Source organism: Hyperoodon ampullatus (assembly GCF_949752795.1).
Source record: "Hyperoodon ampullatus genome assembly, chromosome: 11".
NCBI classification, from domain to species: domain Eukaryota; kingdom Metazoa; phylum Chordata; class Mammalia; order Artiodactyla; family Ziphiidae; genus Hyperoodon; species Hyperoodon ampullatus.
Window position 1 is genome coordinate 78046120 of NC_136924.1, and position 27876 is coordinate 78073995.

A 27876-nucleotide genomic window follows, 5' to 3' on the forward strand; every position below is an offset into this window, starting at 1 on the left:
GGAAAGTGGGTCTTATCCAATGAGATCCAACCTATTTTGATTATAGAAGATATTTTAATTTTGGATGAGTACATTGATGGAAAACAGGAATCAAATCCATTATTCATAGCAGTTACTTCAGAAGCTCAGTTGGACAAGTAAAAATCCCTTTTTTTAGCTGTTAAGAGAGAAGCTTGCTAAATTTATTATTACTTTCATATCTTTTAACCTTGAAGTAAGCCAAACATCTCTCTGTAATTTGTTTGATAAAGCAGGGTGAATTATAGTCTTTAAGAAATGCTGCTCTAAAATATTTGCATCTTTACTGTGTGAAACTGTGGGATTTTTGTGGTTCCTTCTCCTTATTCATTTTAGACTACAGAGGGAAGGGACTGTCCTCTGTGTGACAATCCCAAGTGGGTAGATGAATCATACTTCTGAGTGAGTGTGACTCAAGGTGTGAAAAAGTAAAAATCTTGTCTCTTTCTTAACAGAAAATAAGTCTATAGCATCCTGCTTTGGAAGGTTTTGGCAGAGGGACATCTTAGAAATATTTAAGCAGTAGTCATAGGTAGAAGACCACTTCTGCCAAGTGTATATATTTTCATAGGAACAAAACTATTTATGAAAATGCATCTAATTTATCCTCTGCCTCTTGTTTCCTCATCATCAAAGCTAAATTCACACATGACTTCACTTGCATGGTTAAATCCATCCTGGCTCTTAATTGAATTCTTACAGAGGGAAAAAATTGGTTAATTGCACCAGCCTCCCTCCCACCTAAGGTCACTTTATTAAGTTAAAGTTCTTTTTTTTTTAAGATTTTTTTTGATGTGGACCATTTTTAAAGTCTTTATTGAATTTGTTACAATACTGCTTCTGTTTTATGTTTTGGTATTTTGGCCACGAGGCATGTGGGATCTTAGCTCCCTGACCAGGGGTTGAACCCACACCCCCTGCACTGGAGGGCAGTCTTAACCACTGCACCACCAGGGAATTCCCAGGTTCTTAACCAGGGATTCAGCTGCATTACCTGTGTCATCTTTGTTTCACTAACCAGAGCTGGATGCGGGGAGCATGATGGAAGACCTGGACTGCTAGGTGGTGGCCTTTTCCCCCTCTCTTCTCAGGACAGGCTCTGGGCACAAGACTGAGCTTCTGCTGACAGTTTTCTCTCCGTGGTCCCACAGGCCCCCTGTCCAGTGCACCACTGATTCTTCTCTGGACAGGGCCTCCCCTGAAGGCAGAGGTATCTAACGGGGGTTCTGATGCCTCCCCTCAGCTCCTCCTTTCTCCTGAGTCCACCCAGATAGCTTTGGTCTCAACACAAATGAACACGTAGCTCTTAGAGCTACACTACTGTTTTGATTTTCCAAATCCACCCTTCTGAGCAAATACCTGATATAAATATGAATATCACAGATGCTACAAGAGTAAGTGGTTATCAGAGAAAGACAAATACTGTATGATTTCTCTTATATGTGGAATCTAAAAATACAACATACTAGTGGTTACCAGTGGGGAGAGGGAAGAGGGAGGGGCTATCGAGAGGTAGGGGGCTAAGAAGTACAAACTATTATGTATAAAATAACCTACAAGGATATACTGTACAACACAGGGGATATAGTCAATATTTTATAACTAAATGGAGTGTAACCTTTCAAAATTATGAATCACTATACTGTACACCTGTAACTTATATAATATTGACCAGCAACTGTACTTCAATTTAAAAATAAATTTAAAGTTTTTTAAAGGTTAAAAAAAAGGAATGAGTAAGTGGTTATCACAGTATTATATTTCTGCAAGATTTAGACATAAACAGTTGAATATTAAAAATTGAGGTTAGAGCAATAAGCTCCAGAGCACGTATAGATTTAAAATTTAGAAGACTTTTGTCCACTCAGCTTATTCATTATGCCTCTGTGGTCACTAGAATATGAATGTTCTGTTATTTTCCTTAATAAGAGGGCAATTTCATCACAGTATTTGATTTCTTATGTCAAAAATAATCATTATCCCCCCTCAAGTCTTCTTAAATATAATTTTGACTTACAATTCAGTAACTAAGATCAAATAAATTATGTCTTCCCCTGTTGTGGCTGTGGACATGGACATGTCCGCTCTTCCAGAGGCTGGTTGTCAGAGTGAGTAGGTGGGCCACCTGCAATCATTTATTGAAACAGAATAATTGACAAAGAACACACATTCCATGCAGCAGGATGCAGCTGCATCCCTGCAGATTGTAGAATACTCGTGTCAGCGTTTATCTGGCAAAGGGACTCAGGGGTGAGATTTCTGGTCTACCTCAGCAGTGCCTTATTAGGTAACCTCCAAATCACTGGGTCTTATCTTCTCTGTGGGTTTCTGCTACAAAACTAAGAGGCAGCAAAGGGCTGAAATCACCCCCCCCACGCACACACTTGACCTTGCCTTGGGATCCCAAAGCCACATGGACTGTGGGGAAAGGACAGGCTTTGGGGTGAATCACACCTCAGTTTGAAACCCTTGTTTCTCACTAATTGGATCAACTTAGATAAGTGTCTTAAGCCCTCTGAGCTTCAATTTCCTCATCTATAAACTGGGGATAATTACCTACATTATAATATTATCATGAAATGTCAGTGGGACAGTCTCAGTCAAATGTCTGGCATATGGTATGTGCTCGAGATATGCTTGTTTTTCCTTTACTCTCTACCATTTGCAGCTTACCAGGTGACTTTTATTTCCCCCTCTGCATGAGTCTCTCCCATAGCACATGTGTAATAATTTACACATTGAACATGACCTTAGAAGAGATCTTGTCTTGCCCCTACCTTTCATCTCTCTAGTCTTCCTCACTTTTTTTTTAAAATACACGTTTCTAGTGTTTTTTCCATTTTTGTTCAGAACCACAGAGAGAGAGGAAGAAAGTTCATTCTCTACTTCTCCCATGTCTCCATAAATTCCTGTAATAGTTCCATTCTAATCAGGAAAAGTTTTATTGAACAACATTTTTCTAATTTACTTAATTCCCTTAACTCCTTACTAGTACTTGATTATTAAAATAAATGGTGACATTCACAGAAAAATAGACAAAATGAAAAGGCAGAGGGCTTTGTACCAGATGAAGGAACAAGATGAAACCCCAGAAAAACAACTAAATGAAGTGGAGATAGGCAACCTTCCAGAAAAAGAATTCAGAATTATGATAATGAAGATGATCCAGGACCTTGGAAGAACAATGGAGGCAAAGATCGAGAAGATACAAGAAATGTTTAACAAAGACCTAGAAGAATTAAAGAACAAAGACCTAGAAGTATTAAAGAACAAACACCTAGAAGAATTAAACAACAAACAAACAGAGATGAACAATACAATAACTGAAATGAAAAATACACTTGAAGGAATCAATAGCAGAATAACTGAGGCAGAAGAACGGATAAGTTACCTGGAAGACAGAATGGTGGAATCCACTGCTGTGGAACAGAATAAAGAAAAAAGAATGAAAAGAAATGAAGACAGCCTAAGAGACTTCTGGCACAACATTAAACGCAATAACATTCGCATTATAGGGGTCCCAGAAGGAGAAGAGAGAGAGAAAGGACCCGAGAAAATATTTGAAGAGATTACAGTCGAAAATTTACCTAACATGGGAAAGGAAAGAGCCACCCAAGTCCAGGAAGCACAGAGAGTCCCAGGCAGGATAAACCCAAGGAGAAACACTCTGAGACACATAGTAATCAAAGTGACAAAAATTAAAGACAAAAATTATTGAAAGCAGCAAAGGAAAAACGACAAATAACAAACAAGGGAACTCCCATAAGGTTAACAGCTGATTTCTCAGCAGAAACTCTACAAGCCAGAAGGGAGTGGCATGATATATTTAAAGTGATGAAAGGGAAGAAACTACAACCAAGATTACTCTACCCAGCTAGGATCTCATTCAGATTAGATGGAGAAATCAAAAGCTTTACAGACAAGCAAAAGCTAAGAGAATTCAGCACCACCAAACCAGCTCTACAAAAAATGCTAAAGGAACTTCTCTAAATGGGAAACACAAGAGAAGAAAAGGACCTACAAAAACAAACCCATAACAATTAAGAAAATGGTAATAGGAACATACATATCGATAATAACCTTAAACGTGAATGGGTTAAATGCTCCAACGAAAAGACACAAGCTCGCTGAATGGATACAAAAACAAGACTCATATGTATGCTGTTTACAAGAGACCCACTTCAGACCTAGGGACACATACAGACTGAAAGTGAGGGGATGGAAAAAGATATTCCACACAAATGGAAATCAAAAGAAAGCTGGAGTAGCAATACTCATATCAGATAAAATAGACTTTAAAATAAAGAATGTTACAAGAGACAAGGAAGGACACTCCATAATGATCGAGGGATCAATCCAAGGAGAAGATATAACAATTATAAATATATATGCACCCAATATAGGAGCACCTCAATACATAAGGCAACTGCTAACAGCTCTAAAAGAGGAAATCGATAGTAACACAATAATAGTGGAGGGCTTTAACACCTCACTTACACCAATGGACAGATCGTCCAGACAGAAAATTGATAAGGAAACACAGCTTTAAATGATACAATAGACCAGATAGATTTAATTGATATTTATAGGACATTCCATCCAAAAACAGCAGATTACACTTTCTTCTCAAGTGCGCATAGAATGTTCTCCAGGATAGATCACATCTTGGGTCACAAATCAGGCCTTGATAAATTTAAGAAAATTGAAATCATATCAACATCTTTTCCGACCACAATGCTATGAGATTAGAGATCAATTACAGGGAAAAAACGTAAAATAAATGGTGTTTTTTGCACTAGACTGATATTTTCCAGTCATGCCTCCTCTAAAGTGCCTTTTAAAAGATTTTTGCTTTTATTTTTCTTTAAACATTTAAAACACACACTGAATATGACACATATTTCCAAATAAAGTTATGAAATAGTTTATTCTCACTTGAGTAAAACAATATGAGAGCTTCCCCCTTCACCTGATTTGATCCTGAAACAGCATAATTGTGTGCTCTTGTGAAGATAAGAAGTTTCAATCCCAGGATCTATTGTTGGCAGGAAGATTTAGACTATTGATTAAAAACAAATCAAACAAAAAACTCTGCAAAAAAATGAAGTCCAGAACCAAGGACCAGAAATCCAAAGTGTCGTTTTATGAATGCTCTTATTTTAACCTCCCTTCGGCTCTGTGTTCATTAGTGCATCTGGCAGAGCTCCTCAGTGAGAAAGCTTGGCGTGGGAAAAGCAGTGTTTAACTTGGCTCAGAGAAGATAGAGTGTACAAATCTGCTTTTGTCTCCGAGGAGGTATAATTTCTTCATTCATTTCCCCTTTAAAAATTTTTTCCATGTGCATTTATGAGTAAATTTTAGGGCACATGAAAATGAGGAAGTGATATCACCAGCTTGAACCAAGGAGTGTGTGGGTTGGCAGCTATGCTCTTGAGATCCTGGACCAAAGCTATTTTCTCTCCCAACTTGGCTTATTTTGTTGATTTCAGACCAGGGAAGAAAAAAGCTGCAAGTGGTACCTTTCCATGCTTACATGTGAGATGCAAATTGTGTTTATGTCATGGGTGGACTGGCCTTCAGCCTCTCGTAGTGTGGCACTGTGGCCACTGGGCCTAACTTAGGGTCCCGGTTGACTATGTAATCATCAAGGAATTTGGCAGTTGCGACTGAGGCTCTGAGAATCAGCTTTCAATTTTTCTTTTTCTCTCTACCCTTGAGACTATCCCAAGATTCCTCTTGCCTCCTGCGTCCCTGAAATGGAGTTCAGATTCTAGATCTTGTTGGAATCGTTAAGAAGTGGTCTGTTGCATTTCATATTGTAATAGCAGTAAAAATTCAAAACTTTCTCTTCTCCAACCGTTGAGAGATTGGTCTCAATATCATTTGCCAGATAAAAGCTCTCTTAGATTGGTATTTGTCTTTACTGTTTTCATACAACATTTAGAATTTTCTATAATCTCAGTGGCCTCATAAAAGGGTGGTTCACCCAAGGGCTGAAACTTAATGGAAATCCAACAATGCCAGGATGGGACCAAGTCAGGAGTGGTCTGGAGCCAGCTCCTAATAGCTCACAAAAGCCAGTGTTCTGACCTTTCTTTAGAATCCACATCTCTGCTTCCATCCGCACCGCATGCTCTTCCACTGTGGTCTATTAGTCAGAGCCCTGGCAGGATACACAGTGCACGGCCAGTGGGGTGATTGAAGAGTTTATGAAGGGACCTTTGCAGTGATGTGGGCAGAGTGGAGCTAACATGCCAAGGAACACCTACCAGATGGCCTGAAGGGTCAGAGGAGGGAACTGTCACCAACCCCAGGTGAGAGCTGTGACCATGGAGAGGACCCCCAGACAGGAGCTGTGCCTGGAGACAGGGAAACTGAGCCACTGTCAGACAGATGTGAAGCAGGGAGGGGCTGTAAAATTCAAAGGAAAATATAGACAATAGTGAAGGTCAAGTAGACAAGAGGGCAACCCAGGGGGGAAAAAGAAGTTCAAGGTACATTTGTGCAGAGCTCAGACAGAATCCCATTGCCCCAAACAGCCATGCTCTTTCTCTCTCTCTGCTTCTGGCTTGCCCCTTCCCATGCTGGTCTTGAGTTAGTGTTCTGAGACCAGTTCTCCGTCCATTTCATGCAGTCCGTATTATCATCATTTGGGAGCATCTAAGGGCTTGTGTAGATTCAGAGCTCATGATATTTTAAATAAACCTGAGCCTCTGATTTGCTCAAGTGGAGACTCACCGATGCATTTCCTCTGGACAGTAATAGGGGTTTGGGGCTTCAAAAAATTCTTAAAATATACAGAAGCAGCACAGGGAGAGCCCAGGTTCCATTTTGCAGGAAGGAGACCTGAAGTCCTGTGCAACCTTGAGGAAAGTTTCTCACAGAAATAACGCAATACAACTGCTGATTTGCAGTTGCAGCTATTGTGAAGGACCTAAAGGTCTCAGGCATTTGAGTTTACAACAAGGATAATAATATTCAGCTCCACAGAATTGTTGTGAAGATTAAATAGAATTTTTTAAACTGGCATAAGTTTGGGTTGCCTGCTACAGGGTGGCAATTTGGGAGTCACTTAGCAAGAGAACGAGCCTAGCTCACTGCCCGGCACCCCCAGCTGAGTAACTGGGATTCAGAACAAGAGATGAGGCAGTACTGTGCACTCAGATAAAGCAGTGGGGATTTAACTTGATTAAATAACTTGCCTTCCTCAATTAAAAAGAATTTCCATAATAATAATAGTGATAAATTATTGACTATTTTAATACATTGAAATATTCACAAAATTAAAATTGAATTTCAATAATGTGAAAGATGTCACTTTTCCTAAGCAGAAATGTCCCACGACCTTGCGAGACCAAGTAGTAGTTAGTAGCAATGAATGCAATTAGAGAGACATAGCGGGTATGCATGTACCCTGATTAAAAGTACCTCACTGCTGTCGGTCAGCTCTGTCAGACCCTCGTGAGATACTTTGGATGTTCAAGGACTTCTCACCCCAAATTAACACTGCAAATACTGTGTTTCAGAGGGTTACCAAAAGTACAAGTTTTCCTTAGTGAGAAGTCTCTAAAATGAACCTCAGTGATGTATATGCAACTTCCATCACTGATCTTTCTTATTGCAACACAGTTTGCTGAATGCCAATTATGTATGTGCCAGGTATCTGGATAAATCTAAGTGAGACAGTGACTCCCATCAAGGAAGGCATAGTCTAATGGAGAAAGTAGACCCAAAAATAGATGAGAAAAGAGGGCCTGCTAAGTATGCAGCCCTGCCAGTTGTCAGCTTGGAAATGCCTTACTCCCAGGGCCGAAGAGGGAGCTTTACTGTCATCAGCTTCCCTGAAATTGATAAATTAGATGCAGACAGCTAGAGTCTAGAGCTGCCAAATACATCCTTAGGACTGAAATATAACTGTGCTCTACGCAGAACTGTAAGAACATGCTGAATGTGCTGTATTATTTATCTGAAACCTGTTTAGAGGTGAGAGAAAATATGATGATGGGAATGATGGTAATAATTACTATAATGAGGCCTGTTCTCTGCTGCTCTGGAAGGGAGCAGCCTGCAGTAGATGTTGTCTGGGTTAAATGGGACCGGGAGGCATCCTCTTCTCATGACTCATCCACACACTGCTGGCCACGTGCACATGCATGTATCTGTGTGTGTGTGTGTATCTGTCTGTGTGCTTGTGTATGTGTCCACACCTATGACTTGTTCTTTGAAAAGGAAGCCGGGAGTAGGAAGGGGATGGGATAAACCAGAAGCGACCAGGCTAGACTCAGATTCTGGAGCTGGGGCTCCTCTGAGGTAATTTATGTTTCTGAGAAGCTGACTGCTTTTCCATTAGCGGCTCTCTCAGATGCGTGACTGTGCCGATGGTGGCTGCATGATTCTCTGGGTGCCCTAAGAGGTATGTTAAGGGATTTTTATCTCTTTGCAGCTCAGGGGGATGCTTTTCTGTATCCTCCTGAGCCAGGAAAACAGTCAAGCCTCACACCTATCAGAGTGAATCTATCACACATTTTTCCTACAGATACAATAGGTGTCAGTAACCTCTTTTTTGTTTTTGATCATCAAATTAAAACTCAGAGAAGTAAATTAATTTGTCTGAAGTTGCACAGTTAATCAGACAAATAATGTGTATTATTATTGGCTGTATTATTAGCTGTTTTAATTCTCATGTCTTTTCACCCACTAGTGTATTTGGAATAAATTTCCATTTGCCTCTTTTCCTAGAAATGAATGTACTCTGTGTACTTTGGAAAATGCCACACATTTTCTCTTTTTCCCCACTCATATTTTGTTAGCATTTCATCTGTATCTGTTAGGCTGAAATAAGCTATAAATTATTTAGCCAACTTTGTCACATCTGTGATCCACAGGACACAAAATTGGATTCTCTCCCAGTCTTTCTCATTCTAGGAAATTCAGCCATGTTCATGACATATTTTTTCCCTAACTTTACAACTTTCTGCTTGGCTGATCAACTTGCAGTTTAAAGAAATATATTCTTGAATGTTTTCTATCTCTCTTGACTGAATGGGGAGGAGGGACGATTATCATCAGTTTAATTTGAGACTCAAGAATTTTTTTCACGAATGTTATTTTTCTTGAGATAAATAGTGAAACTTCATTGAGTTTGGGCACTGTGCCACTGTCTTCAGTTGAATGTTTTGAAAACAAAGAAAAACACCATATAAGACAGCCCCTCTGGTAGCAATGCGGAGTGGTAGCCTCTAAGCTCACAACTCCAATGACCTGGACTTTATCTCTCTGATCAAGAAACCTTTGTGTTGATCCAGCTGCGCTGAGCTGTGAGCCTCACTTACCTCATTTAATAGTTGACACAGGGAAGGGCTAATTTCATTCCTGCTCAAGGTGACTAATGGTGGCAGGGCCACAGCTGGAACATGGACATCAGCTGCTGGACACTGACTTGCTTTTCTTTCTATGCATGTGGGACCCTTTACTCCACCCTTGTTGCCTGTAGGTAAAAGTCAGCTCCACACAGAGCATACAACACCCTGATGGTTTGTCACCTGCCACCATGTCCAGGGGTGTTCCCTGCTTTGTACATTCTGTATCTTCTGCCCGAATGCACCTCGCTGTGACCCCTTCCCCCTCCCCAAGCCCACCACATCTACCTTGGGAGCATTCATTCAATTTTCAACCCCAGATTGTCCCCCCTTCACCAGGAAGCCCTCTCTATCCTCTGCCCTCTCACACCCAGTTTTCTCTCTCACATGGAGCATTTATTCATTTATTGATTTATTCAACAAATATTTCTAAACACTCACTAAGTGCCAGGCACTGAGCTGAGCACAAACCACCCACCACTGAACACAACTGAGCAGCTCCTGTCCTCATGGAGCTTAGAGTCTGGTGGAGACATTAATTAAAGACAGTGAGCACACAGATAAATACGTAATCACAACTGGGATGAGGGCCAGGAAGGGAATAAAGGCCGTGCCTGGAGCCTGCAGCCCCATCTCTGCACCTCCAGCAGCGGCGGCAGCTCTCCGGACCGCCTGCTGCAGGGGCTCTGGGACTGGGGAGGGAGGAGGCCGAGGGTGCCTCTGTGCTCCCCGGACACCCGGCTCCTCCCAACCTACTGGCTCCCCAGCTCGGGCTTCTGTTGAGTAAATGCCAGAAACATATGACACCACAGTGAGGAAGGGCCTTCGGTCAGGCAGCAAGGGGTGACACTGGGGGTGTGAAGGCGACGCCTCTTTCAGATCCGCAGTGAGGGCTGATCTCCATTAACCACAATGAGATGGGGAGGCGCCTCACTGGGTAAAACACGATCCAGGGACCTGGATGGTGACCTGGTTAGAATTCTCTTAACCCCTGCCCTTGCCTTCATGCTTAGGATTAATTAATAGGGGGTATTACATTCTCTTTACAAATCTTTCTGGGAAGACACATGAACACTTTTGTAAAAGTATTGCAGTTTTTGAAAAGTGTCCAAAAAAGTCAGCTATCTCTGAAAAATATAAGCGCACCTATAAAAAGAGAACATCAATAATAGGCTCAGAGTTCATGAGCAATGCTTGACATGATGCTCATTCTCTGGGATTTATTTTCAGCTTTGTCAAGAAATATTTGCACCATTGTAAAGCAATTATACTCCAATAAAGATGTTAAAAAAATATTTGCCTTCATATTACAGAATTCTTATGAGGGTGTTTGTTCTTTTAAAAATTCTATAAACTTGAAATTCTTGGACTGAAATGTACTCTGTAAACTGAAAGAAAAATCTAAGTTACAAAGACAGCTTGCAGTTTTTAAATATAATGAACTTGTTACTTCTCACCTGTTTTTTTCCTTCAATTTAAGTGGGTCATAGAAAATACAACATTATTGCATCCATTTGAGTTGAAGGCTGGTTATGCAAAATTTTTTCTTCTTCTTTCATCTTTTAATTCTAAAGAGTGTGGTTACTCTAGGTAAAAAATGAGATCATTACTTACGTTCCCTTACTTTTAAACAAAATTGTTCAAATCACATTTGTTCATATGGAATTGCTCTTAGAAACTTTATTATTCAATATTTTGTAGTCAGCAAAACAAAGATTTTAATAAAATCCAGGTGACAAATGTCTCAAGATCTTTGAAATCTTTTACTTTGTCTACTTAAAATATTAGTAGTTGTATTAGGGAATCTTATTTATGTTTTTGAAATTCTTTTGTTTAGTCTTTCACAATTATTAAAAGTAATAGGCTATTTAAAATGTTTATAAGAAAACATTTAAAACTATAACATGGAAAGTTCTATTTGGTTTTCCTCTTAAACTTTTTTTAAAGAGAAAAAATAACACCATCCAGAACATTTAGGTTTGTTTTAAATAGGCTTTCCTTCAAATATGTCTATTTGGAAATACACGCTATCTTTTACAGTGCCCATTACAACATATTATTAGTAATAAATAGAAATATTTTATGTTAATTATAAGTGACAAAAATCTTTACAAATTAATATATACAATGTAAGAGAAAGGTGTTCTGTCAGTTTAATGATTTATTGTAATGAATTTTGATTCCAAAATATTTCATGGAATAAATGCTTGCTTACTGGCTTATTTGGAAAGATGCTAAAAACACCTCAGCTCAAATGATCTCCCTCATTGGTGCCCCACATTTCACCATTTGCATTTAATTTCCTTCATGCTAAGCTTTGCCTCTCCTGGTGGGCTTTGTGTGGGTTTTTTTTTTCTTCTTCTTCTTCTTCTTCTTTGTTGTTTTTGTTTGTTTTGCTTTTAATGTGTTCTGTTTCTGAGAGGACAGTAATTCTCCATGATGCCTTAGTGAGCTTGATCCCACCCAGCTGCTTTGCTCCCTGGAATGAGTTGCCTGGGGGCACAGGGACTCTAAAAGGAGCCAGACCAAGAAGCAGGATGGCTGTAGGGCCAGCCCAGAATAAGGAGTAATGGTCACTGATCATGTTAGGCAAATAGCAGATGTGCTGGGTGGCAAATGTGTGTCAGGGGTACATGTGAATATTTCCATGAGCCAGAGGTTTTAGCCTGAGGGCTTTCTCTGATGAATTCAGCACACTAACCAAAAGGTTTACATTGGTCTAATTTATTCGTTCCTTCAATGAGAAGTTGAAAATGAAAGAGATGGTTAAATGCTGACTGAAGTGGAATTAAACCCAGATTAATTTGTCCTCCACTATTGTGTGTTTCAGAGACTGGAGCACAGGGAAGTTTTGGTGGGCTTGTTGTTCCTGGTTTTCCCGTTCATCCCAGCCAGCAACCTCTTCTTCAGGGTGGGTTTCGTGGTGGCCGAGAGAGTGCTATACATGCCTAGGTAATTACTGCTCCTGGATTCCTCTTTACGAGACCAACTCTGGTGGCTCCAGAGAGACCGTTCTTTGTGTGTATGACAGATCTTTGTGGAGCTAAGGTGTTTATTACCCCAGCTTTAAAAACAGCCGAAGAGGAAGTTGGATGAGAATATTGACCAGAGTATATTCAGAATTTTAGCAGCAATCATTTACCACGACTTCTTTGTTCAAGTATCTGTGTTTATTAAACATAATTATAGTAACTTTCTAGAAATATTTGTTGATTTGGATAAAACTATTAACTGTGTTAAGTAGCATGATTTTAATTAACTTCTATCTTCTTTTCTCTCTTTCTTTGTTCTTTAATTTAAAAATAGGAACAATCTGAAGGAAACTTGTCCTTGAGAAAAAAATTGGTTAAAATTATAAAGGGCATTCAGACTTGTATGATTACATAATGCCACTTAGCTCTGAATATTTGAATCCTGCTGAAGCTTGTCTGTTCTCTTGTCTTATTCAAATGTCAGCATTCCAAGGCCCTGTTTCTTTTCAAAAGCCTGAAAATGTCCCTGAAATGGTTCTGCCGTTTATCCATTGTGTGACCTTGAGTAGCGCATGAAGATTTTTTTTTTGCACCCATGTTTTCTTATTTTTAAAATAAGGATTTTATTAAGCTTCCAAAAATTAAGTAATTTGATGAATTATACATAAGAATGAACTTTTCTCTTTTTTTAATTTTTTTTAAGACCTTTATATATTTTATTTTATTATTATTATTTTTTTGGCCACACCACGCAGCATGTGGGATCTTAGTTCACCGACCAGGGATCGAACCCATGCCCCCTGCATTGGAAGGCAGAGTCTTAACCACTGGACCACCAGGGAAGTCCCAAGAATGAACTTTTCTAAAAGGCAACAAAATAAATACAGTAAACCAAAATATTATCAGGAAATTATTCATTTTTATTTCTTCATTTTCATTTAGAAATTTAAGTTAATTTTAAACTTAATTTAAATGAAATTAATTTAAGTATTAAATAATAAAATTTATTTCATGTATGGATACTGAGTTAGAAATTTTAAAATGCATATAATTAGAAATGAATTTCACAACCTTCGATTTCCCCCAAAGTAAGTACCTAACAGCTTTCTTAAGACTTAATAGCATCTTGTTTTGACTTGGTTAAGGAGAGGGTGGCCCTTAATTTTCTTTATGTGTCTACAGCACAGTTTGGGAAGGAGATTATTTCTTGATAAAAACTATTTGCTGAGGACAAAAATACAGAATTTCTTTGCGTTCTGTATTGCCTTAAAATAACAGGCTTATGAGGGCTTGCCAGTACTGAGGAATATGGAGGGCAAAGGAGGACCTCAGTGTCTGTTCTAGACGTGTTTTTGCTTAGAGCAGCTGAGAGTGGCTTCAGTCAGGTTTTGTCTGTAGGACTCCTGATTCCAAGTGGAATCTGTATTTATTCTTCACTTAACAGATAGTCACAGAGCATCTGTCCCAGGCATGCTCTACTAGAATCTGAGGCTGCAAAAATAAGTGAATCTCAGTTTTTTTCCCCTCAAAGAGTTCATTAACTGCTGATTAAAAACAAAATGGTGTCTTCCACTCTAATCATTTAACAGATCTGGATATTCTTTAAAATAGTATCATACTCAGTAAACATTAATTGTATCGAAACTTTTATTGAACCTTTATTATATGTCAGTCACTAGGCTAAGCATGTTATATTTATTTTATCAGTTAATTCATGCTGTATGTGGTGGTTCACAGCATGTTCCTGCAGTCAGAGTGTGACATGAGTGCGATGTCACAAAGCCTCTATTTCCTCATCTGTGTCAAATGAAGATAATAGCACCCAACTCAGTGAGATTTTAATGGCATTAAATGAGATGGTCATTTATAAAAATGTTTTGTATAAAAAACTTATAAAATGCTTTATATTGTACATGTTTAATAAATAGCAAGTGTTATTGTTGATATCAGCTTTCTGATGTAGCTAATACCATTATACCCATTTTACAAAAATAAAGCCTGGGCTCTGAGATGTTAAATAACTTGCCCAAGTGACATAGCTAGTAAGTGGCAAAGCAGTGGAATATAGATCCTTGTCTGCTGACAGATCTGGCACCTTCCAGGTTGTATTGCTTCTCTGATAGTAACGTCTTAGTATTCTCCTCAATTGAAAAAGATGAAGAAAATATGAACATAGTAAAGTACTTTCAGCTCAACTCCATTTGGAAATTAGCGCTGGATACTTTCAAGAGTCCTGAGATCTGAATCCACAGCACTTGGTGTTCTGAGTGCATGTGTGGTAAGCTTTTCTAAACCAAATACAAGAGAAAATTTTTTAAGGAAATAAAGGGCTGGAGTTTTAAACAAGAGGTTAAATTTCATTCTTTTGGAAGAGAGCCTTAGGTAAACATTATAGGAGCCCATAATATCATCAACCATTTGTGAGCTGTCTTATTTAAAGTCAGGGATTTCTGTCGCCCAGGTAGGTGTGTCCTCCAAACACCCACAGAATCATGCCAGCTCTGGCTCTTCCTGTGCTGCCATATCTTCAATAGACCTTTTTGTGACTCCATTTCTTTTCTCTAAAACAGACAAAGTCATGCCCTGCCCTTTTTCCACTAAGAATAAGCTGATTTGGATTAAAATAAAAGTTTGAAATATAAAGAAAACATCAATATTACCAAGAGCAAGTGCCTGCCTCTCAGAACCTATTTGGATTTTGTTGCATTTGGCAAACTTGGTGCAGAGGCATCCAAAATCAATTTCAGGAAACCGGTCTTCATTAAAAAGATGGCTGTCCTTTTCTCTCCAAGTTCCCGCATCTGTGCATCGTAGTGCTGATGTCAAGTGCCCATCATTTTCCGAGGGTTTGTCTTTACTGCCCAGCGTCTCCTGGATTCATATCCATATCATCACTGTGCCCAGCCAGGCCTCTTTCCCCCTCCAGAGCCGTGGTCTTTGCAGATGCCAGGGCCATGTGACAAGGAAGTGGAGGTGTCTCCTGCCCCTTATAGATGGTCCTGGAGGCTGATGAAGAGGGCACGTCACTAGTCCAGGTACACAGCTCTGAGCATAAACCTGAGAGTTTAACTCAAATTTTGGGGAACTGGGGTTGGAGGAAGCCGAGGAGTTTTTGAGAGAGCCATTGTACCTCTCACACACCCCAGCCTTCCTTCACAGTCATTGCTGTAAGTAGCACCACAAGGGAGACGTTTTTTGGGTTTTTTTAAATTTATTTATTTATTTATTTATTTTTATTTTTGGCTATGTTGGGTCTTCGTTTCTGTGCGAGGGCTTTCTCTAGCTGCGGCAAGCGGGGGCCACTCTTCATCGCGGTGCACGGACCTCTCACTATCGCGGCCTCTCTTGTTGCGGAGCACAGGCTCCAGTTGCGCAGGCTCAGTAGTTGTGGCTCACGGGCCTACTTGCTCCGCAGCATGCGGGATCTTCCCAGACCAGGGCTCGAACCCATGTCCGCTGCATTGGCAGGCAGACTCTCAACCACTGCGCCACCAGGGAAGCCCCAAGGGAGCCGTTTTAGTTATGGTGCTGGATTCCATTGTTATCTAAAATTGTGCAGCTGAGTCAGAAATCAAAACCTATGTGGGGAAACTTCTGTGCTGTGGCTTTAGAGAGTTTCTAATGACTTCATCGGAGGCAGTTTATACACGCTGAAGGTTTTCATGAAAATGGAGACTTTCTCCAAAAAAGATTTGACTCAGCAGAGACCAGCCACCCCCATCTCAGTGGAGAATGGTAGACAGTTGGGTAAGGAGCTGCTGCAATCTTCCTCAGGGCTGCAGAGAATGTTGCAGACGCTGCAGGCATTCCTTGGAAGGTGCCAGAGCACCAGATGATGCCCGGTGCATTTAATAAACCTACACGCTGGCTTCCACGATGCTGACGAATGTGTCCAAGCCTTTTATACACACGGGAATCTTCTCTGCATGGCTCTCCTTCCATTATTGACCTTGACAAGAAAAGAGCCATTCTCCATAGCATTCGTACTCAAGTGCTTTGAGGAAAACATGTACTCTGTGGCTTTCTTGAAAATTCAGGTCATCATCTTTATGCAGAAAATCCGTGTTGTCTCAAAAACTTCAGCAAACAAGAGGAAGATGAAATAAAAAGCTCAGTTGGTAGGTGAATTTCCTACTCATTAAATGTTCAAGGTAAGGAGCCAGTTTCCAGCCTTGGGATCCCATCCATGAACACTACAGAGGTCATGTCCACCCTCACTGAAGCCCAGGCGAGTTTCCTATATTTTTGGTATTAAAATATCCCAGGGAGCTGGTTTGGCCATTTTACAAGAAAAGCCCAGAACGAGTCGGACCAACAGTGCTCTTTCATCCTCTGCCTTTCTGTCTGACAATGAACAAGCCACTTAAATCTTCTAGCTTCTGTTCTCCCTCCATCCTAACCTAGCACAGACCCAAAATATCACCTGCTTCTCACTTGCACTTTGAAATCTGTGGACAAATGGGACAGAAATGGGCAATTTATTTGGCACTGCATGGCTTTAGGGTCAGAGTTTTACCACCAAAAGAAATTGGAATAATCTTTTCTTCTGGTGATAAATGCCAATTTTATGGATGTCCTTTTTGAACAGGCAGGAGTTTGGGGCTTAAATCATTCTTTCACAGAAGTTTTGATCTCTTATTCTTATCTCAAGAGAAGCGTATAATTTAATGGCTACTTTTTTGTATTTTATAAAAACCGCATTAGAATGCTTCAAAGGACTAAAATTTCTTAGAATCAATGAAGCAGAAATAGTTGTTGAGAGCTCTCAAATAAATGTGATCAGAGATCCATTCACATGCCAGATTAAGGGTGATTTATTCGCTTCAGTGCCAAAGAGCAAATTCCTAAACTACTTTAAGAAAACAATGAATGAGTGGAGAGGGGGAAAGAAAGGACAGAAGTAAGTGAAGGCAGAGCCAATAATGTGGATGGAACTGGTCAAGAAAAACTGGGACCACAGAAGGAGAAATTAGACAACCTGTGTTTGAGGGAAGAAAGAAAATTTTTACATTGCCCTACTCTTAGAAAGAGATGCCATTTGTTTTGTATAGCTCCTAAGCTAATGGACACATCAGACATGGAGAAATGGAAGACAAGTGACTCTTTTCCATATTCAATTTTGAGAAATACCTTCAATCACACCTATTAATTCTAAATGGAATTTTTCATCTTACACAGGTTGCTATTGAAACAGTACTGCAGTATTTATTCCTCAGGATGCAAAGTGAGAAATGTCACCTCTGAAAGAACACTACCCCTGTTAGCTGACACTGGGGATCCCTACTGATGAGCCATCTCTGCATATGCTCCTTCAGAGCTGCTGGAAGAGAGTGATGATTATTTGAAAGCGAATCAAAGTTTTGCCAAATACTCAAATCATCAGAGAAATAATTTGATATCAATAAAACTTTACTTTAGCAAATCCAGTAGAAGGAGAACTGACCTGTGAATCAACACAGCCCAGTCTGTCCTGTGCTGCCTGGCTGTCCTGGGAGAATCACTTTCGTATCTGTAAAACCTGAGTGTTGGCCTTGACCGGTAATCTCCTAATGTTGCTTAGATCTTCGTGCCACAGTTGTCCCTGGACTGACCAAATTGGGGGGTGAGGAGAGAAAGAAAGATAATGCAGTGAGTTTTTCATAAAGTTAAATCAATTCATTTAAAAAATTATGAAATTATATGTTTCCTATATTTTTGGTATTAAAATACCCTTTCTCGGGCTTCCCTGGTGGCGCAGTGTTTTAAGAATCCACCTGCCAAGGCAGGCAACAGGGGTTCGAGCCCTGGTCTGGGAGGATCCCATGTGCCGTGGAGCAACTAGGCCCGTGCGCCACAACTACTGAGTCTGCGCTCTGGAGCTCGAGAGCCGCAACTACAGAAGCCCACGCACCTAGAGCTTGTGCTCCACAGCGGGAGAGGCCACCGCAATGAGAGGCCCGCGCACCACAGCGGAGAATGGCCCCCGCTCACCGCAACCAGGGAAGGCCCGCGCGCAGCAAGGAAGACCCAACACAGCCAAAAATAAAAAAATAAATAAAATAAAAATAAATAACTTTAAAATATCCTTTCTCTTCCTGCATGATGAGAGCAGGAGGGGATATACAGCCCTCCATCAGTTCCTCCTTCCCCACCCAACTCCCTCCTTTTGGACATTTTGCTGGTTTGGGAAATCTGAACTCCAGTTACCATAGTGCTGCATGGTCTCAAAGGTCCCTTTCAGCTCCCAAGTTCAACTCTTTGTGACTTAGAATAACCTTGTGGAAAGCATGAATTTTTCCTCTTAAGAGTTGAAACACATATTCATCCTGCTCAGTTTCAGCAAGATGCCCAAGTAGGGGAAGGGGGACATGTCCCCTGGGGGGAGGCAGGAGCAAAGAGGAAGTTCATCTGCCATGAGGACAGGCTCTCTGAAGGGCCTGGCAGTGGGCACTAGGGGATGGTCTGGGCAGCACTGGCGTGGGGCCTCCTCCGTGAGCTGATAGGGTGTCCTCATAAGCAGCAGGAACGTGTTGCTTAGAAGTTCCCATGGCCAAGCAGCAGTAAGGAGTATGTGCCAGCAGGAAATAGGGGCCTAACCACTGGGGCGGGGCCACAAGAGCAATGGCAGATGCCCCACCCATGGGGCGATGGTGCAGGCGGCTTATCAAGAGAGGTTGCAGCCATGAGAACAGGTCAGACGTTTGTGTATCTGTATCAAGTCGTGGGGAGAGACTCAGGAATTGTGCTGAAGCCTAATAGTGAAACTGGGCTCAGAGCACAGGTAAGGTTGCTCACAGGGTGACTGGTACTGAGTCCAGTGTGTCCCTCTGTCTGCCTACACTGGGTTTTCAAAAGTCCATTAAAGTTGTTCCTCAGAATACCATGGGGTAGAGATGGGAAGATTTGACTTCAATGTGTTCAGCCCCTTGAGACCTGAACTCAGAAGAGGAATGAGATCTGGGAGGTAGACCTTGTCCGGTGAGGGCTACTCTCCAGGGCAGTGCCCAGGTAGGTAGGGTCCTGGGGCTGCACGGGACTTGGTCACAGTCACCAGGTCATGGTGAGGGTGAGTGCTGTATGAGTACTTCCTTCCTGGAAGGAAGCAGCAGGACTTTGCTGAGGGACTCAACTGACTGTGTTACAAAACTGGAGATTGTAGGTCACATAGAACAGAGCAATGGTGAGAATGAGTGAGCTGAGAGGAGGTCAGTGTGCTCCTGGGCTGAGGATCAGTTGGCCAATCTGTTGTGCTCAATTAATTGTGCTCAGCCAACGGCACAAAGTGAGGATAAACTTGAGCAGTTATTTACTAGACTGGAATCATGGCCTTACAATTAGAGAACCCTGTTAGTTATAAAAGATGAATGTTTATGTCTGAGCCCTTAATGGAGAACAGCAAATGTCTTGGAAACCAGGATTTGAACGTAAAATTTGGAGAGTAGAATCTGAATTCAGATGAGACTGAGTGGAATAATATATGTGCAAATTGCTGTAAGCTATGCTAGGTAATTGCAAGTCATTATTTCAGCCTGCCTTGTACAAATGAGGAGATTGGGTGAGTCAAAGTGGAAGGAACTCAGAGGAGCAGAGGATAGGCCTCTCCTTCCCAGCCCTTTCCCCCTCCTCCTTCAGTACTATAAACCTCTTTGTTTCTTTTTTAACCTCATGCACTCAGAAGTGAACAACCCCAAAGGAAAAAAAAAAAAAACACTCAGCTCATGGACAATGAGAACAGATTGGTGGTTGCCAGAAGCAGGGAATGAGGGGTGGGCAAAACGGGTGAAGGGGTTCCAAAGGCACAAACTTCCAGTTATAAGTTAAATAAGTCCTGGGCGTGTAACGGTTAGTTAATAATACTGTATTGTATGTTTGAAAGTTGCTAAGAGAATTAGATATTAAAAGTTCTCATCACAAGAAAAAGAAATTCTAACTGTGAGGTGATGTGTGTTAACTCGAGTCATTCTGGTGCTCATTTTGCAATATACAGAAATATCAAATCATGATGTTGTAGACCTGACACCAATATGATGTCATATGTCACTTATATCTCAACTTTTTAAAAAAGTGAACATCCCTAGCTTAGCAGGCTAGCATGCCCCTGGGAGTGGAGGAGAGACTAGCTTGTGGGTATCACACACCCAGTCACCTGCCTGGAGGGTGTGAATGGATTTAAGTGTTACCATTTCAACCTCCCTTCCATTAAGACCCCTTGTCGTTATTAGTGAATCTATTTCTTTCCTTTGCTCTTGGATTCTGTGCTGGGAAATACATCTCAAACCAGTGACTTCTTATACAAATTTTAGTAATCTTAAAATATCCTCCCCACTGTTTTAGAAACCTGGATTGTCTTGCCCTCATGAGAGTTGGGGCCACCATTTTGTATGTTTGTGTTTTCTCATAATACCCAGAACAATAGATACTTCATTAGAGAGTATTGTAGAAAATTAAAGAACACTGGACATATGACACAGACTGTACAGTCAGGTCTGTGTTAATATAGGGGAAGAGGCGAGGGGACGGCAACAACTAGTGAATTGTCCATTAATGCCTTTGCTTCAAAAGTGAAGATGCCTGACTCTAGAATATGGTGGTTTATGGAAGAAGAAATGGCAGAATTCAGGTCCTAGAGCTGAGTATACTGTACGAGGGTTGAGAAGGTTGTTTTTCTGACTTTTTAGAATTAGATTCAGAGTGACTTGGGAGGTGGTTGGCTTTGGCCAAAAGGCCTCTCAGGCCCAGATGGAAAATTTGTTGTGGCTACTGGAACCAGGCTGAGAGGGAAGTAAGCCAGGCTCGGGTGAAGGTGCCTGCGAAGGGAAACACTGCGCCCTGAGTATGGACAGTACTCCTGGTGATAAGTCATCTTTGGGCTCGACTTGGATTGATTCATTTTTAAGTTCACTTTTGTTTCCATGTTAGTTTCTGGTACCTTCCACCACAATGTTCAATCACACTTAGGAAGCAGCCCCTCTTACATGCAGGTGCTTAGCCTGCAAAAATGAATAAAACAGTACTCTATCCTTAAAAACTGGCCCGAACTTCCAAACAGTTAATGCTTTATTTCTTATCAAAGTTGAATACAAAAGCTTCTTCATTATGCATTAATTCACCGAAGAGTTTATGTTTTTCATTTCCTTCACTTTCACAAAGATAGACAGAATAGAGAAAGATTTGAAATGGATCTAAGGGAAGATTTGCTTAGTGATTTTGTGGTCGAGGTTTATGAATGTTCATTAACTTAAATATGTGGCCATATGTATTTCACATATGACCTGTGTACCTTATTTTCTGCAGTATTTTGTTCTATAAAAATGATGTATGAGTCATACCTTTCAGAAGCCAACAATATTGTACAAGGTATTTTGAAGTTTTAAGGGTGTTCTTGGTGGATGCTCTTAAAAGACTTAGAGTTGTCCTGTAAATTAGACAGTTTGGGTCAGTCTGGACTTTGGTAAACTAGGTTTCTTGAGGTGTATTTACAGATCTGCCACATATTTTATTGATGTAGTAATACACACATGAACACATAGACACTGCCCTTGAGAACACTGTTACCTTGCATTCAGTTCACAGAGCACACCCACATATATTATTTCATTTACTCCATGCAACAACCTTTCAAGGTAGCTGCATTTTAAGCTGCCTTGAAGGCAGGCAATATTTAGCCCTTGTAATGCAGACAACTAAGGCCCGATAAGGCTCTGTAAGTAAATCTGTCGCACAGAGCTCACTAGTGTCAGAGAAGAACCCAGCTCTCTAGACCCAGTTCTAGACTCTTTATTCTCCAATGAAATCCTTTTCCTCACTGCAAACCCCCAAAGTCTGCACTAGAACACTTTTGTTCCACTATACCTAGTAGTGCTCTAGTTACCTTAGGAAGTTACTACATTTACAGGAGCCAAATACAGAGTTATCTGTTTCCACCTGGAATACATGTAAACTCTGCACATTTCCTGCCTTCTTCTCTATTTAGCAGAAAATAATGACCTATTATTATTATAACATAATATTAATGCTATTTATTGTTTAGTGTGTATCATCAATTGTGCACAGTGTAAAATTATTATTCCCTTTTACAAAATAAGAAAATTAAGAACCGGGTAATAAATAATTTGTCTGAAATCAGACAACAGTAAGTGTCAGAATTGAGAGGCAAACGGTTGTTTTTCCTATCCAGACCCTGCCTTACTTACCACTGGAGGTCTCATACATTTTAGAGCTGGTAGGTGAGCTGGGAGGTTGAGAGGAAACATGTCATCTTCAAAGAGGTAAAAGAGAATTAGCAGGCTCTCAGAAGGTGAAAGCAAAGGCGTTTTTCTCCCAGTTTGCTCCATAGGTAATACCGAGAAAAGAACAGAACAAATCTATTTACAGAGAGGTAAATATAAAGAAGCTTTTCATACCCAGCCCAGCACCCGTAGGATGGGGAGCTAAGGAGATACACGAGAGATACCTTTTTCTTGGAATGTGAATAAACTCTTACATCCAAATGCATTCAGTCTTTTGGGAAATTTCCCCATCCATCAAATGTTTGAGATAAAAAAGAAAAGGCAAGAAATGGGGACGCTAATGAGTCTGGGCTCAGAGAAGCTGCCAGCTTCCAGGTTCAATCTGATCTGAGGAGCCACCATTGTCTCCCTGGGGCTTCCTGTGCTATTGCGTCAGACACCTATTTGGGGCTCACGGTTCCAGGGCTTTACTGTTTAACCATTTTGGGGTCAACATTCATGACACCAGAATAAGATCTGAAGGTCAGATAATTTGCCAGATGGGGATTCAGCAGATCAACATGAAGTTCATTAGGGACATGTTTCATTTAAGCTATCTAAAGTTGGGAATTTTTTAGAGTAATAAAATAGGAAGAATGTGTCTGTCTTGTATCATTAATGCTATTTATAGATACTCTCAGTGGGTTGTTTGAGCTTGTTAAGTTAAAAGGTAGAATTTCAATTCTACTTAATAGCAAAACACTTCTCTTTACTGCATATAATTAAACAGAAAGTGAAGCCGTAACAAACATCATAAAATGCTTGGCCCAGTCATAGAAAATTGTCATCTCTCCAGGGTTGATGTAAATGGGAAGGGGAAATGTTGTTCTTTCATCACTTAAGAGTGTGAAAGTACATTTGTACTATTTACACGACCATTAACTACTCACAAAGTTCTCAAACAACAGGTTTAAACATTTTCTGTTCAAATTTGAAAGGACAGACGTTGTTGATTGATATTTCCTATTCAATTCTCTTTGGAGTTGCATTTTTTAAAGGAGAGATGCAACTTTCTTTAGTTTTTATAAGCACTGTGGGCTGAGCAGCTTGTCATTAAAATCCATTCAAAATTGGAGATACCTGTGGCCTGTGAACAGGAGATCATCTCCGTGCTGCCGTGGTGCTTCTCAAGCGTGCTTTGAAAGTGTTTCTCGGTACTGAGCTTAGCCATTCAGCAGCCAGCTGAGCTCCTGGTCCTCCAGGTTATGATGTTGTCAGTTGTCAGTGGTTTACAGTGACTCCTTTGGGCTCTCTAGGGAGGTCTCTGGTCAGAGCCCAGATTTTCCTTAACCCGGTTAAGCAGGCCTAACTGGAGTCTGGTTTCATTTCCCTGGAGGCCAGAAAAGTATGTAGTTTCTCATTTGCTTGATTTTCCACTTTCAAAATGAGGACTTGCCCTGCCCCAGGAATGGAGAGAGCAGTCCTACCCCACTGCGGCTGAGATCTGCAGTAAAGCAGATGTTGAAAGATGAAATGTCATAATAGAGAAGCATCTTAATCTCTGATATTGTGTTCAAGTTTTTAAGAATGTGATACCCTCTAAGAAATTTGCAAACCTAAGTGGAGATGATTTTATATGGCTTAGCATTTCTTTAAACCATATGTCAATACAAGGACTTCTGAAAAAAAATGATCATGTTATTTGATCCTGATGCCTGTGCTGAGTGGAAGGAATGGTATTCTCCTTCGTTCTGGCTGTAGCAGGGCTCAACAACTGTGGCCTGTGCGTGGAATCTGGCCCATCGCCTGTTTATATAAATACATTTTGTTGGAACACAGCCATGCCCATTCGTTTACATAAGTGTCAATGGCTGCTTTCCTGCTACGAAGATAGAGTTGACTAGGAAGAACAGAGCCCATATGGCCTGAAATATTTACTCTCTGGCCTCTTACAGAAAAAGTTTGCCCACTCCTGAATTGTAACACAGCGTTAGGGCCGTGGGGCTTCTGATCTGACTCTATTCCTAGCTTTCGGAGCCATGGGCAAGTTATTTAAGTCCTCTAAGCTTTAGTTTCCTCATGTATGAAGTGGGAGATACTGAGGAGTGAGTTTTTTAATTAGATAATATATTTAAAGCCAGTCCTATCCTTGTTCCAGACCCTACAAATATTGGACAGGCCCACATAAAGACCTTAGCACAGTGCCCGACACGTAGGGAGTACTCAAGAAACATGCACACGTATAAAATAGCTAATTTGGTTGCTGTTATCTTCATTATCCTCGTGTTCTGCCACTTGGTGGCCGTTGCTCTGGAGCTGTTGGAATCCCAGTGTTTCCCTTCCCCACCGCTCTGCCAGATGGCAGCTGTTTCCTACAAGGAGGCAGTTAATGACCATTGAGAGGTCGTGTATGGAGTGATTGGGAAGGAAGTAGGTGAAGCTGTGTGATAAGGTGTAAGGAACACAGGAATCAGCCAGTCAAGGCAGAACCCCAGTGTCAGGACAGCAGATGGGGTGTGGGCTCTGGAATCTGGAATTCCGGGGTTTTTGTCTTTGCTCTACTGGACATGAGCTGTGTGACCGAATTCAGCAAACGCGTTCGCTTCTCTTCTTCGGTGTCTTCAGGAGTTTAACGCTGCTAACAATGACCCCCAGGGATGTAAGGATGAACTGAGCTCCTGTAGAGAATGTGCTCGGCACATAAGATGTGCTCGATTAACATTGCTCCTCAGAGATGCTGCTTTACGAAGGCAGGGGGAGAAGAGAGCGGGCACTGGGGACCTGGGTGCCTGCAGGCTGCACCCCCTGCATTTCAGTACGCTCTCCACATGTCACCTTTTCAATGAGGCCTCCCCTGACCGCCCATGTGAATATCTCACCTTCCTTCCCTTCCTGGTCTCCCTCCTTCACCTTCCTGCTTGATTTTTCTCCACCTAACGTATCATATTCAGTGTGACCTACTCTGGGTCTTACTTGCTTGGTGGCTGTTTTCCCATCCATGTGGATTCCAGGAGGATAGGGATGATTGTTTTATCCACTGATAACATTCTTGGTACCTGTAACAGTGGCAGGCACATGATCTGTGTTTGACTCATAATTGTATTTTTAGTGCTCAGCATACTGCCAGTCACATACTAGAGAGAGAACAAATCATTAATTGAACAAGTAAATGAGTTATATTAATTTAGGGCTTCTTATAGTATTAGTGTCTGACTAATATAGGATTTCTTTACACAAGCTTGCTTCACTGTTAAAATATTCTATAATAATTTGTATTATCGTCTTTGGAAAGAAATGAGTTTTGACTAAAATACACACAGCATAATAGGTACAGACTGAATGTTGGTGTTTTTCTGAGGCCAGTCAGCAGGCAGGAAGCCTCTCTGCAGGTGCACAGATGATGCGAGGGACCACATTCCATCCACCAAGCCAAAGCTTTTAGAGATGTGATATCAATGTGCCAAAGCCCCACTCCCATAACGTGAGGGATTCTTCGTGTCTGTTGGGAAAGCTGAGCCAGAATCAGCATGAGAATTGGATCGGTGCAGCTTGTCTGTGATAGGCTGCACGCTGTGAGGCTCAGGAGCCCGCCTGTGAGAGGATCTTCCTTCAGCTTAAGGACTTTGGCCAGAATAGGGATATACTAGGCGGCACGTTTCTGGAGACCCCTTGGTGACCAGCATCCCTTCCAAGACCTGATAGTCCTCCCCAGGGACTGTCCCGGACTGTCCCCCACAAAGCCTCAGGGTCCAAATTTGAACACATGGTGCCAGTAGGGTTATACAATGTCAGGGACATAAGGGAGCCTGAGTCAGAGGGTCCAGTCAAGACCCAAGACACACAGGATGGACTTTTCTGGATGCCTGAGCTGCGAAAATTCAGGGCAATGTGAGCCTGCAAGGTGAACCTGTTGTTCTCCACACTTGTGCCAGAGAACTAGCCAGTGTGCCGGTGGAGCCCATCTGAACTCTAACATGGAAATGTGCCAGACAGGGCGGGTTATGTCTATGTTTTCTATCACAGGACAGGGTCTGTTTGAAAAGTTAGTTGCATGGGATGGAATACTCAGGGGCCTCCATTGCACCCCAAAGTCACCTGCTTCTCCGCCCTGTTTTCCAGCATGGGCTACTGCATCCTTTTCGTGCATGGAATGAGCAAGCTGTGCACGTGGCTGAACCGCTGTGGGGCCGCCACCCTGAGCGTGTCCACTGTGCTGCTGCTGCTGCTTTTCTCCTGGAAAACCATGAAACAGAACGAAATTTGGCTGTCGAGAGAGTCCCTATTCAGGTATGACTAGAGGGTTAAAAGGGGATCTCTTCCCATTTATTTCTTTGTTGACGTATTTGTTTCCAAACAAACGAGGCGACATGGGTCTGGCAATATTTATTAATCCAGAAACGTTTTTTAGTAAAGTTTGAAATGGAGGATGTCATTTTATTTTGGGTTTTAACTTTAGTTTTTTAAATGGTAGTATATAAAGTTTTACGGGAGCTCACTGTAAGTGAATTAATGGAAATAAGGCTCATGGGAAGGTTTTTGGGTCTGTGAATTGAGATGGAAAGTCTTGATAATGAGCTGGGCTGTAAAATCAGCCATAAACAAAATAAGATTGGTCAGTCAGTCTAATTGCATTGTTCAGCTGAGTGAATGAGAAAGGTGAGCACACAGCAAGAAGGAATAGAGATGCAGAATATTCCAGGATATTAAGTTGTGATCTGTAATCCAGTGGCTTTGTTTTGAACATTAATTGTGAGCAAGGAAATGAAAGACTTTTTCATCTCGTGGTAGGTTTTTATGTGGTATAGAAGCTGTTTCTGAATATAACAATGCCAGTTTATAGCCCTAAATTGTTGTAAAGTATAAAACATCCTTTGGGGCTTCCCTGATGGCACAGTGGTTGAGAGTCCGCCTGCCGATGCAGGGGGCGCGGGTTCGTGCCCCGGTTGGGGAAGATCCCACATGCCGCGGAGCGGCTGGGCCCGTGAGCCATGGCCACTGAGCCTGCACATCCAGAGCCTGTGCTCCGCAACGGGAGAGGCCACAACAGTGAAAGGCCTGCGTACCGCAAAAAAAAAAAAAAAAAAAACATCCTTTGGGTTGCTCATCATGCTGTGTTTCTGGGCTTAGTCTGTCTCCTTGATGTTACAGCCCTGGTGACCTTCACCTGGCCTCCGCGGCTCAGCCACACCTGGCCTCCCAGCAGTATTTCCCAGTCTCCCAGGGGTCCCCAGTCTTTGACCCCTTCCAGCTTCTGTCCTCACTTATGACCCAGCTGGCCGGTTCTGTCAATGTGATTTTTATTTGGTTCCCTAATCAGCCAGTACCCACCACTTATTCTTT

The 27876-nt window shown here is 41.4% G+C and overlaps 1 protein-coding gene across 1 annotated transcript in view; it reads left to right on the forward strand.

Moving 5' to 3' along the window:
• TMTC1 (transmembrane O-mannosyltransferase targeting cadherins 1) overlaps positions 1–27876 on the forward strand; it is a gene marked incomplete at its 3' end in the record, with an annotated part of 271008 nt that overhangs the window by 170073 nt on the left and 73059 nt on the right. Inside the window, exons 9-10 of the mRNA XM_079715105.1 lie at positions 12208–12329; positions 26656–26823. Coding sequence (XP_079571231.1) covers positions 12208–12329; positions 26656–26823 — 290 coding nt within the window. The remainder of the gene's footprint in view (positions 1–12207; positions 12330–26655; positions 26824–27876) is intronic.